Genomic DNA, 13,609 nt, shown 5'->3' with positions numbered 1-13,609 from the left:
GAACATAAGTAAACTAAATTTACATTAACCTAAATTGAACATAAGTAAACTTAATTTACATTGACATAAGTAAATTAAATTTACATTAACCTAAATTGAACATAAGTAAACTGAATTTACATTAGATTGAACATAAGTAAACTGAATTTACATTAACCTAGATTGAACATAAGTAAACTGAATTTACATTAACCTAACCTAGATTGAGTAAACTGAGTTTACACTAACCTCTTATATACGTGTAAACTGAATTTACACTAACTTAGATTGAACGTAAAGTAAACTAAATTTACATTAACCTAGATTGAACATAATAAGTAAACTTAATTTACATTGACATAAGTAAACTAAATTTACATTAACCTAAATTGAACATAAGTAAACTTAATTTACACTAACCTAAATTGAACATATCTCATACCAAATCAAATAATAAACAAATAGAAACTCATTGAAAATGAAATTCATGAAATTCACTAACCTTTATGAATATAGTACAGATCAATAACAAAGATGTTGATTCAGATATTGGTTGCACATCTATGGTGAATTTGTGGATGAAAGGGGGTAAGGGTTCAGAATGATCATAAAAGATGGGTTTTTAAAAATTTACATGAAGAGGGCAATTTTGGTATTATTGTAAAATTTTAAATAAATTTGGGTGTAACTAGTTTTTTTTTGGGTGTGACTAGCACCAGTCAAAACTATTTTTTCAATAATTTTGTTAATTGAAACATTTTTAAAATAAAAAATTTCTTTAAATAAAATTTAGTATTTACTAGTTGCACAATTCAATTTAAAGAGTGATTTCGTAAGACTTAGTTCAAATGACAATGACAATATTATTATATCAGATACTTTCATTAATATTTGTCACATGTTTGAATCCGAGACTTCATAATTTATTTTTTTGACAAAAATAAATGATATTCATTCATTCAAATTGATAGAGTACATTGATACAATGTAAATTCGCTAAACTCATAACATCTACGTTACAAGTATAAAACAACAAAGTAAAATAGCCTACACAAATGACTAGATTCAAGTTTTCGAAATACCCATGTCTCTAGATCTGCAACGTGAAAAACACCAAAGTCGTTGATTGGATATGCACAGGATCGAATCTGATATGACATTCTGAACCAAACAAACACCTGAACGAAATAAGAAAGACAAACAACGTCACACAAAGACGACGAACAAATCAACATCGCACTAGGACGATGAAATAACAAAATAAAAACGAAATATATGTAAATATCACTTATTTCAATAAAAGGAAAGGAGAAAAAACGAGTTAGATAGTGATCTTGGATCAAATTGAAAAACTAGGGTTTTGACGATGACTTACGAAAGAGAGAAAGAGAAAAGTATTCGTTTTAGTTGTGAGACTTCGTAATTGTGTGAGTAATTTATTATTGATGTTTGTCATTTCGTCCGTCGACCGAAAAACAAAAATCTAAGTCCTCTCAACTCAAGGATCACAGGAAGAAAGAGTGAACTAACACAACCAAGTTAGCAAATAAAATTCTTTCTCTACACACAAGAGACTGAAAAACTATGAACTTTGGTGAAATTCTTGTACTCTAGCCTAGCCAAGTAAGTCACTTCCAAATTCCAATGCCCCCTCCAACATTTTTTTTGTCAGGTAATTTAGTGGTTAAAATTATCCTTTTTTAAGGAGAATAAGTGGGGTATCTGGGGTTCGAACCCCGACCCCTGCATATAACAATACATGTCCCTATCAACTGAGTTAAGTTCACGGGGACACATTTTTTTTACATGTGCTAAATCAAATCTGGCTCAAATGACAAACGTAAACATCTATTAACCATTTATTTATTTTTTTGACAAATCTATTAACCATTTATATATTAAACTTATTTATATATGTAAAAAATATATTTATTTATTGTTTGTTTGATTCTTTGACTTCCAGTGTTCTGATCAGACAACAATTCTCATCCTGTAAACTGTTTGTGTGTGAGAGATACTGTCACAACTCCGACAAAAACAAAAACAATGTTGTTCATCCCTTTCCTTAAACATTGTCCATGCATGCTTTTGTTCCTATTGTTTACGTTGTTTTACACTTCAACAGGTTCTTATTTTTCATGCTTTCTTCTTCTTATATTTTATGTAATGCTGAATTTTTTATTTTCATTAAGATTTTGAACTTTTTATTCCTTCTGTGTTTTTTATTCATGGGGTCGTCCTGTTTTAATCTCTTTTGGAACCAATTATATATTTTTTTTGTGCGTGTTTTTATTTTAATGGTGTGAATGTGCACCTTAGTGTTTGTTATGAGATTGAGGAAAAGTTTTGTTCTTTCATGCTGTTCAAAATGTGGTGGAAAAGGATCAATTGTAATTGCGATTTCATGCATCCTAGGGATTTGGTTGTGAAGACATTTTATGTGAAGTCATGAGTTCGAACCCAGTTCACCACATCTTTTTAGTGTGTATTTGTTAGCAAAAGCGAAAAATTCTGTGGCCATTGTTAGGGATGCCCCACATGTCTCCACAAACCTAAGGTCAAAGTTTTAAATAATGATCGCGGTAATAGTTGCAGTAACATGTACAGTCACGTCACAATCTTTGATATATAAAGAATCGCGCTGAAATGTGACCACAATTACGGTCGGGTTGTGTAGCATAAAAGGTGGTTTAATTTCATATAATGATTGCGGTAATAGTTGCAGGAACATGTGCTGTCACGTCACAATCTTTGATATTATAGAGAATCGCGCTGAAATGTGACCACAATTATGGTCGGGTTGTGTAACATAAAAGGTGGTTTAATTTTATAAACAGGTCATTGACTTGAACAAAATATTTGCTTGTTTATTTTCTCTGTTCTTTACCATAGAAAGTCCAGAAACTTTGTGTCGCACACAATTTATATTGTACTTTCCATCGTTCATTGCTTTGCTGTTTAATTTGCAGTATACTTTATTTCTTGATTACTTTATTTCCTTCATGTTAATTTACACTTAATCACTTCAATTTGTCTATGTTTTTTCTTTCGGAAGCTTATGATCCGCTTGACCCACATGGAAATATCACAATCAAATGGAATATTATAAGTTGGACACCTGATGGTTATGTTGTGAGTACATTGATTTACTCTATCACCTATTAATATTAATATTTAGTAACATTTTACTATTTAATGGAACACATTTTTGTGATGGAGCTGCATGTTCACACCAGTTGCTCACAATGTGTTATGCATCTATTCTTACTTTGAAAACAGAATTAGGAAAGTGGTAGGGTTTGAATTTTAGCTCACACTTTTTTTTTTTTTACCGAAACCAACTTAACTGATATCATTGGTTAAAAGAGGTTTAGTACAAGGAGGACAAATCTCAAAAACATGGTGACTAGACCAAGAATATGCCGCCCTAGCAAGTGTATGAGCAACCATGTTCGCTTGTCGCCTAGCAAACTTTATGTCAAAGTCGGAATGTGAAGCTAACATAGAAATAATATTAGAAACTATGACATAAAACTCAGAAGCTCCAAATCTGTGGGAAGAAATACAGTCCACTAGAGTATGGGAATCCGTCTCAAAAAATCATCTTTCTCCACCCTTGATGCATATCCAACCAACCGAATTGCTTCCATGAACACCAATGCTTCATCCTGAAGAACCGTCCACTGAGCATGTTTCCACGTCGTTTGGGCTAGCACAAACGTGCTCTCAGTGTCGTGAACACAACATACAGTAGCAGCTGTACCATCAGCTCTATGAAATGCCGTATCAACGTTGCATTTCAGCCATCTGAAGCTCGGCCTCTCCCAACGCTGTTGCGCACCCAAACTTGCCCCTGCAGAGTGATTCAAATCCTGCACAGTTCTGACTTCTTTCCATTACTGCCAGCTGCTCAATGCCTTCCTCCCTATGTCGGATGACGACGCAGGGACCTCGTTCCAAAACAGGTCATTACGGGCGGACCAAATATGCCATAACAGAATTGCAAACCTCCCTGCTGTGTCTGCACTTTCCTTGCTGCAGATACTAAAAATCAGCTCTCCCAAACTGTTGTTGAACCATGTAGTTGAACCAACTTAGCTCGCGTTGGAACACAGCCATGACAGATCCGCCATAGCAAATTGCGAGCCTTATGCGGTGCATTAACTTTCCACAGCTTATTCCACTCACCAGGCACATGATATTGATACAATGGTACGATTCCCCACACAGCAATACGGTATCCGGTCTTCACCGAGTATAGACCATTGCGCTTCTCTTGCCACAACACTTTGTCTTCCTGAATCGAGCCAAATAAGGGAGTTTCCAGAATAGCACGCACCCCTTCAACAGAAAACAAATCGACTATTTTATCAACATCTCTTCTCTCATTCAATCATCAAATCGGGCAAAAACATATGATACACACCTTGATTTTAGGGCAACTATTATAGCTTTTTCAAGTGTGTATTTACAATTAAAATTGTAACATAATTGAATAAAATCTTATAAGTAAACGAGTTTATTTATTGAGTCTAATAACCAACCATATTATAGTGCATATAAAGGTTTACAAAAACGGCAAATTGTATTGTACCATCTCATTACATCATTATATTACTTTATTGAACTTGTTTTCACTATGATAATATATTGAAATGTGATTCTCTCCAAAGGTGTAGTCCAGTACGTGTTGGGACACTAAAGGAGTATTATGTAGAAGGTCTAAGGTTCGATATCTACTGCTAACAAGTTTCCTCTTTGTCTAACAGGCTGTTGTTACAATGAACAACTTCCAACGTTATCGTCATATATCGGCACCTGGATGGTCATTAGGCTGGAATTGGGCAAATAACGAGGTAATATGGGCCATCGTGGGAGGTCAGACAACTGAACTAGGAGATTGTTCAAATTTTAAAGGAACCATCCCACATTGCTGTAAAAAACATCCAACAGTCATAGACTTACTTCCAGGGACGCCTAATAATCAACAAATTGCAAATTGTTGCAGAGGCGGTGTTCTTAGCTCATGGGAACAGGATCCAATAAATGCGGTTTCAGCATTTCAAGTCAGCGTCGATAGAGCTGGTACAACTAACAAAACTGTCAAACTGCCGAAAAATTTCACCTTGAAAGCACCTGGACCAGGTTATACATGTGGGCCAGCAAAAATTGTGAAACCTACTAGATTCATAACACCAGACAAAAGTAGAGTGACTCAAGCACTTAGTAAGTTAATCATCTCTTATGTTCATTTCCTAAGTTTTCAGTATAATTTTCTAGGTCATGTTTGGATAAACAATGCAATTAATCGCTTATAGCATAAGTGCTAAGTACTTATGTATACAGTATTTATATAATAAAAGAATATAAAGACAATTTTTTTTCATATGAGCTATAAGTTGTTTCCATATATCCCGGAGGGCTTATGTAAAAGGCTGAAAACAACTTATGAAGAAGTCATAAGGTTTTTCATAAGCTCTTCCAAATAGTCTCATAAATGTTCATGCTAGCAGATAAGCTCAAATTAGTGTTTATGACACTAATTTCTTTCTGATCCTCCTGTTACTTAAACCAAATTTTGAAGATGAGTTGTATAGCCGACGATTGTTGAATTGTTAATACCAAAATTTGATACTACAGTAATCATTTTATCATTTTTAAGATTAAGTTTAAAACCGGTCCTTGAGCATAGTTTTTTTTTTTCTCCCTATCAGCAAGATATTATGATTTACTAAGACCTTAACATTACTCTGATTTTTTCAGTGACATGGAATGTGAGATGCACATATTCACAATTTCTAGCTCCGAAAACTCCAACTTGTTGTGTCGCTCTCTCATCATTCTATAATGATACTATTGTACCCTGCCCAACATGTTCATGCGGCTGCCAGGGCAACTCAGCTCAATCAGGAACCTGTATAGAGTAAGATTTCACTACTTTTGATATATGATTTTCTTCTAAACGGGTCGGTGAATTAACTCCCTCAAATTTGATATTATATATTTTAGTCCTTGAAATTGTAAAGGGACTAAATTGCTATTTCACAAATTTGAGGGATTGAATTGACTGACCCTTACAATTTCAATGACTAAAATGTCTATTTACTCGAAATTAACATTATACACTCACACATTTCCTTTTTCTGTGTGGTTACAGTCCAAGTGCGCCGAATTTGGCCTCGGTTGCAAACAGCTTTCCAACGAATAGTACCATGCCTTTGGTTCAATGTACTAGTCATATGTGTCCTATCCAAGTTCACTGGCACATTAATCTTAATGACAAGGAGTATTGGCGCGTAAAGGTCACTATTACTAATTTAAATTACAGGATGAATTACTCAGATTGGAACTTGGTTGTTCAGCATCCAAACTTTTACAATCTGACTCAACTTTCCAGTTTCAACTACAAATCAATAAGTAAGTTTGTGTAAGATTTTCAAAGATTTGCTATCTTATTATTGACATAAAATACGCATCGATGTTTCTTCTACTTAATTGAATATAGTGTACAGCTTTAGGTCAAGTGTAGTTATTAATAGTATACCTGACAACTATTCTTAGGTCCTGTTGGATAAACAACTTAGTTAAACACATAAACTCTTATCACACAATTATCACTAAGTGATTATGTACAAGCTATTTATATAACAAAAGATAACATAGTTATTTTTTTTGTGTATGCTATAAACTATGTTGGACAGCTAATGAAGATAAGTTGAATACAACTTATAGATAGGCCATAAACTATTTTCGTAAGCTCTATCAAACAGTCTCACAAGTACTTATATCGGTAGATACACAAACCCTAAGATTATGAAGGGATTTTCAAATTTCATGAGTAGTAAATTTCTGTGATATTCTAAAATTTCATCCTAATCACTGTGTGAACATTATGTCTCATTTAACAGATGATGCAACAATGATTTGGGGAGTTAAACTTTACAATGATTTACTCATGCAAGCCGGTCCTACTGGTAATGTACAATTAGAGCTAATTTTCCGAAAGGATAAGAGTTTTACTTTCGATAAAGGTTGGGCTTTTCCCCGGAGGATTTATTTCAATGGCGACAACTGTGTGATGCCACCACCTGATGCTTATCCATGGTTGCCTAATGAATGAGTAAATCATTGTCAGACGGTCTGGTCTATTCGCACCCTTACATGAGATGATACTAGATACCAACCTCATTGTGTTCATTGTACAAAGAAATAGTGGCAAACAGTTTAAGACATTGATCCTTGGAAAAAAAATCTGTATTTGCTCTTAAAAACCGCCATAGGCATTCAGCGAGTAGCTTAACATATACATGCATGTAAAATAAACAGATATTTTAACTACCTCGAGTAAAAACAAAATCATTTTTCCAGTTGATGGAAAACTATTTGTATTGATTTGATTGTCAATGGAATTATTACTATTATCAATATTTTTTTTTGACAAATTTGAAACTATTACTATGTGGTAAAATGAGGAAGGAAATGAGAAGCTATGTGAATGGAAGGTGATTCTTTTGATGTGGTCAAGGCTTTGAAGTTTCCTATCGATGATAGTTCTTACTTTGTTTTGGTGATTAATGATTGTAAGAGTCTTAGATGTTTGTTTTCTTCGTTTTTAGTTTCTCATGTGCGAAGAGTTGTAACGTTATTGCTCATTATCTAGCTAAGTTTGCTTTAGTTTCAATTGATTTTGTTTGGATTGAGGAAAATTCTCCTTGTATTGCTTCTATTGTCGCAATGGACAAAATACATGAGATCGAGCGCGAGGTCATTTCCATAATGATGAATCATCATTTTCCTTAAATCATTCGTTCACTATAAATATAGGAAATGGATATCCCACGGTTACATCAGGAATATGTATCTTGATGTAACTGATTAGGTCCGTTCGATTGTAAATAAGTGGTTGAGATCATTTTACTGTGTGAAAACGTGTTCGAAATCATAACCGCCCAATCTAAAATATACGGCTGAGATCCACTACAGCGTGGAGTTTCTACATCAAGGAATCCAAGTCTATAAATCTTGCAAAATGTATACATTTTCTATCCCATCATGCCTTGACTTCCACTCATTTTCATATTTGGTTAAAGGTTGGAGTACTTGAAGGTACCGAGCGCAAATACTTTAAAAAAGAAAGTAATTGGATCCAAAATGAGAAGGAGTAATAGTCTTTTATGTCCTCGCGTTAAAATAAGAAAGGGTAATATTAACCATTCCTTCGCGTTAAAATATTCAATTCCATAGTGTCATATCAATCCTCAATATATGTGAGGTTATATCAATATTTATAAAGTACTTGTATGATTTCCATAAAAAAAAAAAATTATTTTCAAAATTGAGGGACTACTTTAAAAAGACAAAAGGAGTATATTCTCTTTTCTTTCATTCTTCTTCTCTTCCGTATAACAACAAGGGTTTAATAGTAATAGTAATAGTAATTCTTCATCTTCTTCTTCTTCTTGAACACGCAAATTCAATTCATAAACTCTTCAATTTCCTGCAAAATCTCAACACACGCTTCTTCAATGGCTGCTCCCGAAATCAACTGGGACAGGTATTACGCTATTTCCTTTCTTCATTCAATTTTTCAATCTTTTTCTTAATTCGCAATTCAATTTTCTTTTTCTCTTTTTCTTTACTTCTATATTAGATTACGCTTTTCTGAATGTGTCAAAAAAATCGAACAAAAATTACAATAAATAAAGAAATATATATGTTGACTCATAAAAAATGTAGTGATTAGTGGTAATAATAACTATTTAATAATGGTTATTATAAGGTGGAAATGTAGTTGTAATTAGTAGTAATAATTGTTTTTTTTTTTTTTTAGTGAATAAGAAGATACACTTATGTTCAAGATTCTAGGTTGAAGTTCAATGCGGCTAGCTTCTTGAATAGCTATTGGATTTTTTTATTTACTATATTGAGAATATGATTTTAAACTGTGAATTATGGCGGAAAATTGTGAAAATTTTAAGTGATATTTTAAAAATTGAGCCGAATGGTATGGTTCAATTGGTTGAATGGTGAACCGTCACTATTACGGTTTGGTTATCGTGGTTTCTTCTCAGTTCAGACAGTTTGAAACAGTCAAAATCGTGCCACGTAGGTTTTGCTGGATTGATGTTTTGTTCGGTTGATAAAACATTGATTTTTGTGTTTATGTGTATAATTATAGATGCCTCCCTTCTTTTTTATGTATTCTTATATGTTCAAATCATCTGTGGAAGCTAGATATTGGTGGGGATTGTTATTAATATTTTTTCCGTAATTTTTTCTACATAAGTAATTGCAACTGCAATAACAATCGCAATTAAAAGATTGATTGAAATAGTTCAGATTTGTGTGTGCGCTCGCGTGCGTGTGTGTGTAATTTTCGATGCCCCACTTCCCTTTTTCTATTTTATTCTTATATGTTCAAATAATCTGTGGAAGGTAGATCTTGTGGGGGTTGAAAATGAATTGCATTGGCTTGCCATCAACATTTTTTTTATAGTGCTTATAATGAACTAAGCATTGTGAAGCTCCTTATCCTTATTATGTTCACGTGTATGTTTTCTGTAGGTTAGATAAAATAAAATACTATGTAGTGGGAGCTGGACTCTTTTCGGGTGTTACTGTGGCACTCTACCCTGTCTCTGTTGTGAAGACTAGGATGCAGGTTGCTTCAAACCATACTGCAGAGAGAAGTGCATTGTCTGTTGTGAAAGGATTACTCAAGACAGATGGCATTCGTGGTTTGTATAAAGGGTTTGGCATTGCCGTCACCGGAGCAATTCCTGCCAGAATCATATTTCTCACTGCCTTGGAGACCACAAAGGCGGCTTCCTTCAAGATGCTTGAACCATTTAAACTATCTGAAACTACACAGGCTGCCATAGCAAATGGCATTGGTGGCATGACATCGTCGATCTGTGCACAAGCTGTGTTTGTTCCAATTGACGTGGTACGATAATTTGTTCTGACTGCCTTTATTACACTTTGAAAGTTAAAAAAAATGGACTCGTTGATGGTTGTGTACTTTTGTATGATACTTACATATGGAATATTGTGTACATTTTAGTCATATGCTGTTAATTTAGTTATTTTGACAGTGCAATGTGGGAAACAATCTTTTAAGTCTGTTTCTAACTATGTCAGATATTGGAATTTGAAATATATTCACTGATACTTTTTCTCATGTGTGCTTTGTGATTTTAGCTGCAAAACTTGTATCTTTACTTTCAAACACTATTTGGCACCCTTATTTTGATTCAAGCTCGAGTTTGGCAGTGTATCCTTCTGTTTGATAGTTGAGGAAAATAATTAAAATGGTATGTTTAGTTCAATAAACCTTATGCATCCAAATTTTTTGAAGGTCTGAAAGCAATGATGTACGTTGATGTGCTTTATTTGCAGACATAAGGTGGTATTCTGTTTTTACTAGCAAGCGTTTTCGGTCTATGTTGTCTCGGTTGCTTCTTTATGGGTGATAATACCTGCTCAAATGAGATGAGAAAAATATATTCTCATCAGTATGTTTATTCTTTTTGTTTTTCCCTGTCTTGAATCGTGGCAAGTAAATTCCTTATGATGTTCATTTTTATGCCCGCTGATTTTCTGATTGATAAAATATATGTATTTTTCTTTTAAAAATATCGGATAATTGTATTTTTTCTGAAGCTCTCTCACAATGCCTTATAAAAAAAGAATATTAGACGGACCTTCATAACAGCTAATCCATACAATAGGATTACAAGTCTCAACTGATATAGAGCTTTGTATTTTGCATCACATCATAAAACTCCATATGAATTTAATGTCATATTATTCTTAGTTTCTCTTCTCTCATCTTCTACCTTATCCAAATGTTATAACTTCATCAATTCTCATATGCTTATTACCTTTACATTGAATGATTTCCAGATTAGCCAAAAGTTGATGGTGCAAGGGTACTCAGGCCATGCCCAGTATAGTGGGGGCTTGGATGTTGCTCGTAAGTTGATAAGGTCTGAGGGAATTCGGGGGTTATACCGTGAGTTTGGTCTATCTGTCATGACTTATTCGCCATCTAGTGCTGTTTGGTGGGCAAGTTACGGCTCAAGTCAACGCTTCTTATGGAGGTGAGACATGGTAATGAAATGAATAAGAGTATTAAATTTAGGTTGCTTTTGTATTACCTTTTCCTTTAGTTTCTATATTGTATCAATTATCAAATGATTATAAAAGCAATGTCTATAGAGATTCCGTCTATTAATCTACTGCTAGGCCATTAGGTTATTATCCCATTTGTAGCATTTGTTTGTTGACCTATGTAGCACCGCTAATCAGATTGTAGGCGTTTCTGGTGTCCTGTATAACTTTGTACTCCACTAACCAGTTAGGTTACACATGATATATGTAACTTTCCGAAATAGCTCATATATCTGATTTCGTTGTATTCCAAGGACATGGCAAAACTGCCTAAAATCAAATACAGATTTTGAAGTTTAGCCTTGCCAGATCATGTAATGGATTATTCAGCCTCAAAGGATTGAGTTACACTGCTTGAAATACATGAATTTGTACCTGTGTTGAACTGAGGAAAGTTGAAAAAACATTTGACTGAGAAAACCTATCAAAATCTTGAACCAAATTTACCCGAGATTAGTTTTTATTTTTTTATTTTTTCCGTTTTAAACTATTATTTTTGTACTGGTGGGTTTATGATTAACTGAGCAATAAAATTTCAGTAGATCAGAGATGCATGCTATCAGTATTAAGGAGAATATTCACTGGTTTCTTTGGCAGATTCTTAGAAGACGATGTCAAATCTGAGAAAGGTACTCCTAGTCTGCCAAAGATTGTTTTGGTTCAGGCAGCAGGGGGTATCATTGCTGGTGCTACTGCATCGTGCATTACAACTCCGTTGGATACAATCAAGACTCGGTTACAGGTATTCATAACCTTATTGGTTGTTATATTTTTACTGTTTTCAGTCTTTCCCTCTCTCTCTCTCTCTCTCTCTCTCTCTCTCTCTCTCTCTCCCTCTCTCTCTCTCTCTTGTATATCCCTGTAGACAGCAGTTTTCTTCTCACTTTCTCTTTCTCTGCATGTTCTTCTATTATCTTTTAGTAGTTTTAGATATTATGAACACAGACACTAAATCATGTATTGCCCCAGTATAAATTTGGTGACTGTACAAGTTCTCTCTCTTTGAAATAAATTAAGCAATGACAACTACAATGGAAAACATTTGAAGTAATTTACTACTATTATTATGTAATACCAATTATATTTACTTTAGCTCGTCAACCGACTCCTAATTTTTTCTGACTCAATGGCTTGCACCACAGGTGATGGGACATGGAAAGAAAAGCTCTGTTAAACAAGTTGTTAAAGAATTGATCAGTGAGGATGGTTGGAAAGGTGTCTATAGAGGATTAGGTCCAAGATTTGTCAGCATGTCAGCATGGGGTACTTCAATGATACTGGCTTACGAATATCTGAGTAAGAATTCTTGTTCTCTGATTAGATATTGTCTGCGTTCATAAGCTTGTTTGCTTATTATGTGCATTCAACTATTCAAACAAATATTTATTTTAAATTTAGTTATTGACTTGTGAGTATTTGATTAAAACTCATGTCTGGTGCATTCAAATATTGAAATAGTTCAAATAATCATCGACTTGGTTATTTCTTGATTTTGTATTACCACATCCCAGTTTTGTGGTTCTGAGATATGTTTATACATTGTGATTCAGCTTAAAATTATATGCATGCCAGATAGGTGTAATTCAACCTTATATTCAGATAATCTGCCATACTTTACCTTTTGGAAGATAGTTTTTTTTTTTACTTATAATTTTGTTTGTATGAAGATATTGGCAGTAAACAAATCGAGCATACTTTGAATCTTCCTGTATATTACTATCGTTTATGTATGCTAACATTTTTAACTCGTTTTTAACTGTATTTCATTTTCTGTTCACTCAGAGCGCCTATGCGCAAAAGATGAAGAAGCGTTTGGTCAGCAATCTGGTATTGTTTCAACTGATTAGCCAAGATATGGTCCCAAACTATGTAAATTGAGTTCCTTTTGTGGGATGAGTTGATTTTGGATAATGGATATGCACACAATAGCTTATGCTCCTACAACTTGATCATTGGATTTGCTGCTGAAATTTAAGCAAGCAGCTTTTGTAACTGATTTTTCAGGAAATAATCATTGGATTGGATGAATAGATTGATATTTTTCCTATTGGAAAAATATTATTTTCATTTTTTTAGACAATTACATTGGATTAGGTGTATTCTTTTCTAACATTGTTATGAGTTAATTAATGTACAATGGGAGGAATGAGACTGTACATACAAAAAAACTATGCATGTTTGTTTTTCCTCTTCCCTCTAAATGTGTAGTAATTGTATTTCTTAGGTAGACAAATTACAGAGTTGTTATTGATAGTAAATCATGTACAAATATTTATAGAGGAAATAGCCATAGACTTCAAACATGGCCATAGATGAGACATTATTCTTCTCAATGAAACTTGTTACAGGACAAACAACGAACAACATCAAATACAAATGAAAGGAATGAAATCTAGTGAAAGAAAAAAGAGTATCATGTTGACCGGTAGTCCCTTGAAGCCACTGCAACTGCTGTTGC

General features: G+C 33.8%; 2 protein-coding genes across 2 annotated transcripts; both read left to right on the top strand.

The window, feature by feature from the left end:
- Window positions 1–1,935: 1,935 nt before the first annotated feature.
- On the top strand, window positions 1,936–7,394 carry LOC25495418 (COBRA-like protein 1). Its single transcript, XM_013595639.3, has 6 exons — window positions 1,936–2,104; window positions 3,035–3,111; window positions 4,749–5,205; window positions 5,743–5,902; window positions 6,137–6,396; window positions 6,888–7,394. Exons 1-6 carry the CDS (start codon window positions 2,026–2,028, stop codon window positions 7,097–7,099), a joined length of 1,245 nt encoding a protein of 414 aa, XP_013451093.2. The 5' UTR covers window positions 1,936–2,025; the 3' UTR covers window positions 7,100–7,394.
- A 950-nt stretch (window positions 7,395–8,344) lies between these two features.
- LOC25495417 (solute carrier family 25 member 44) lies at window positions 8,345–13,469 on the top strand. The gene is made up of 6 exons (XM_013595638.3): window positions 8,345–8,533; window positions 9,544–9,925; window positions 10,885–11,081; window positions 11,749–11,893; window positions 12,294–12,447; window positions 12,934–13,469. The coding sequence occupies exons 1-6, from the start codon at window positions 8,505–8,507 to the stop codon at window positions 12,996–12,998; spliced, it is 972 nt and encodes a 323-aa protein (XP_013451092.1). The 5' UTR covers window positions 8,345–8,504; the 3' UTR covers window positions 12,999–13,469.
- The last annotated feature ends 140 nt before the right edge of the window (window positions 13,470–13,609 follow it).

This window comes from Medicago truncatula, chromosome 6 (assembly GCF_003473485.1).
Source record: "Medicago truncatula cultivar Jemalong A17 chromosome 6, MtrunA17r5.0-ANR, whole genome shotgun sequence".
NCBI lineage: Eukaryota > Viridiplantae > Streptophyta > Magnoliopsida > Fabales > Fabaceae > Medicago > Medicago truncatula.
Note: the sequence above shows the minus strand (reverse complement) of the source record. Positions and strands in the feature narration are given on the sequence as shown.

Bases quoted from the DNA above. Each gene is read 5' to 3' on its own strand.
- LOC25495418 (XM_013595639.3), top strand. From the start codon at position 2,026: ATGTTGTTCATCCCTTTCCTTAAACATTGTCCATGCATGCTTTTGTTC. The intron at 2,105-3,034 runs GTTCTTATTTTT...TTCTTTCGGAAG, and splicing joins GTTGTTTTACACTTCAACAG to CTTATGATCCGCTTGACCCA. The intron at 5,903-6,136 runs GTAAGATTTCAC...GTGTGGTTACAG, and splicing joins CAATCAGGAACCTGTATAGA to TCCAAGTGCGCCGAATTTGG.
- LOC25495417 (XM_013595638.3), top strand. From the start codon at position 8,505: ATGGCTGCTCCCGAAATCAACTGGGACAG. The intron at 11,894-12,293 runs GTATTCATAACC...CTTGCACCACAG, and splicing joins CAATCAAGACTCGGTTACAG to GTGATGGGACATGGAAAGAA. The intron at 12,448-12,933 runs GTAAGAATTCTT...CTGTTCACTCAG, and splicing joins ACTGGCTTACGAATATCTGA to AGCGCCTATGCGCAAAAGAT.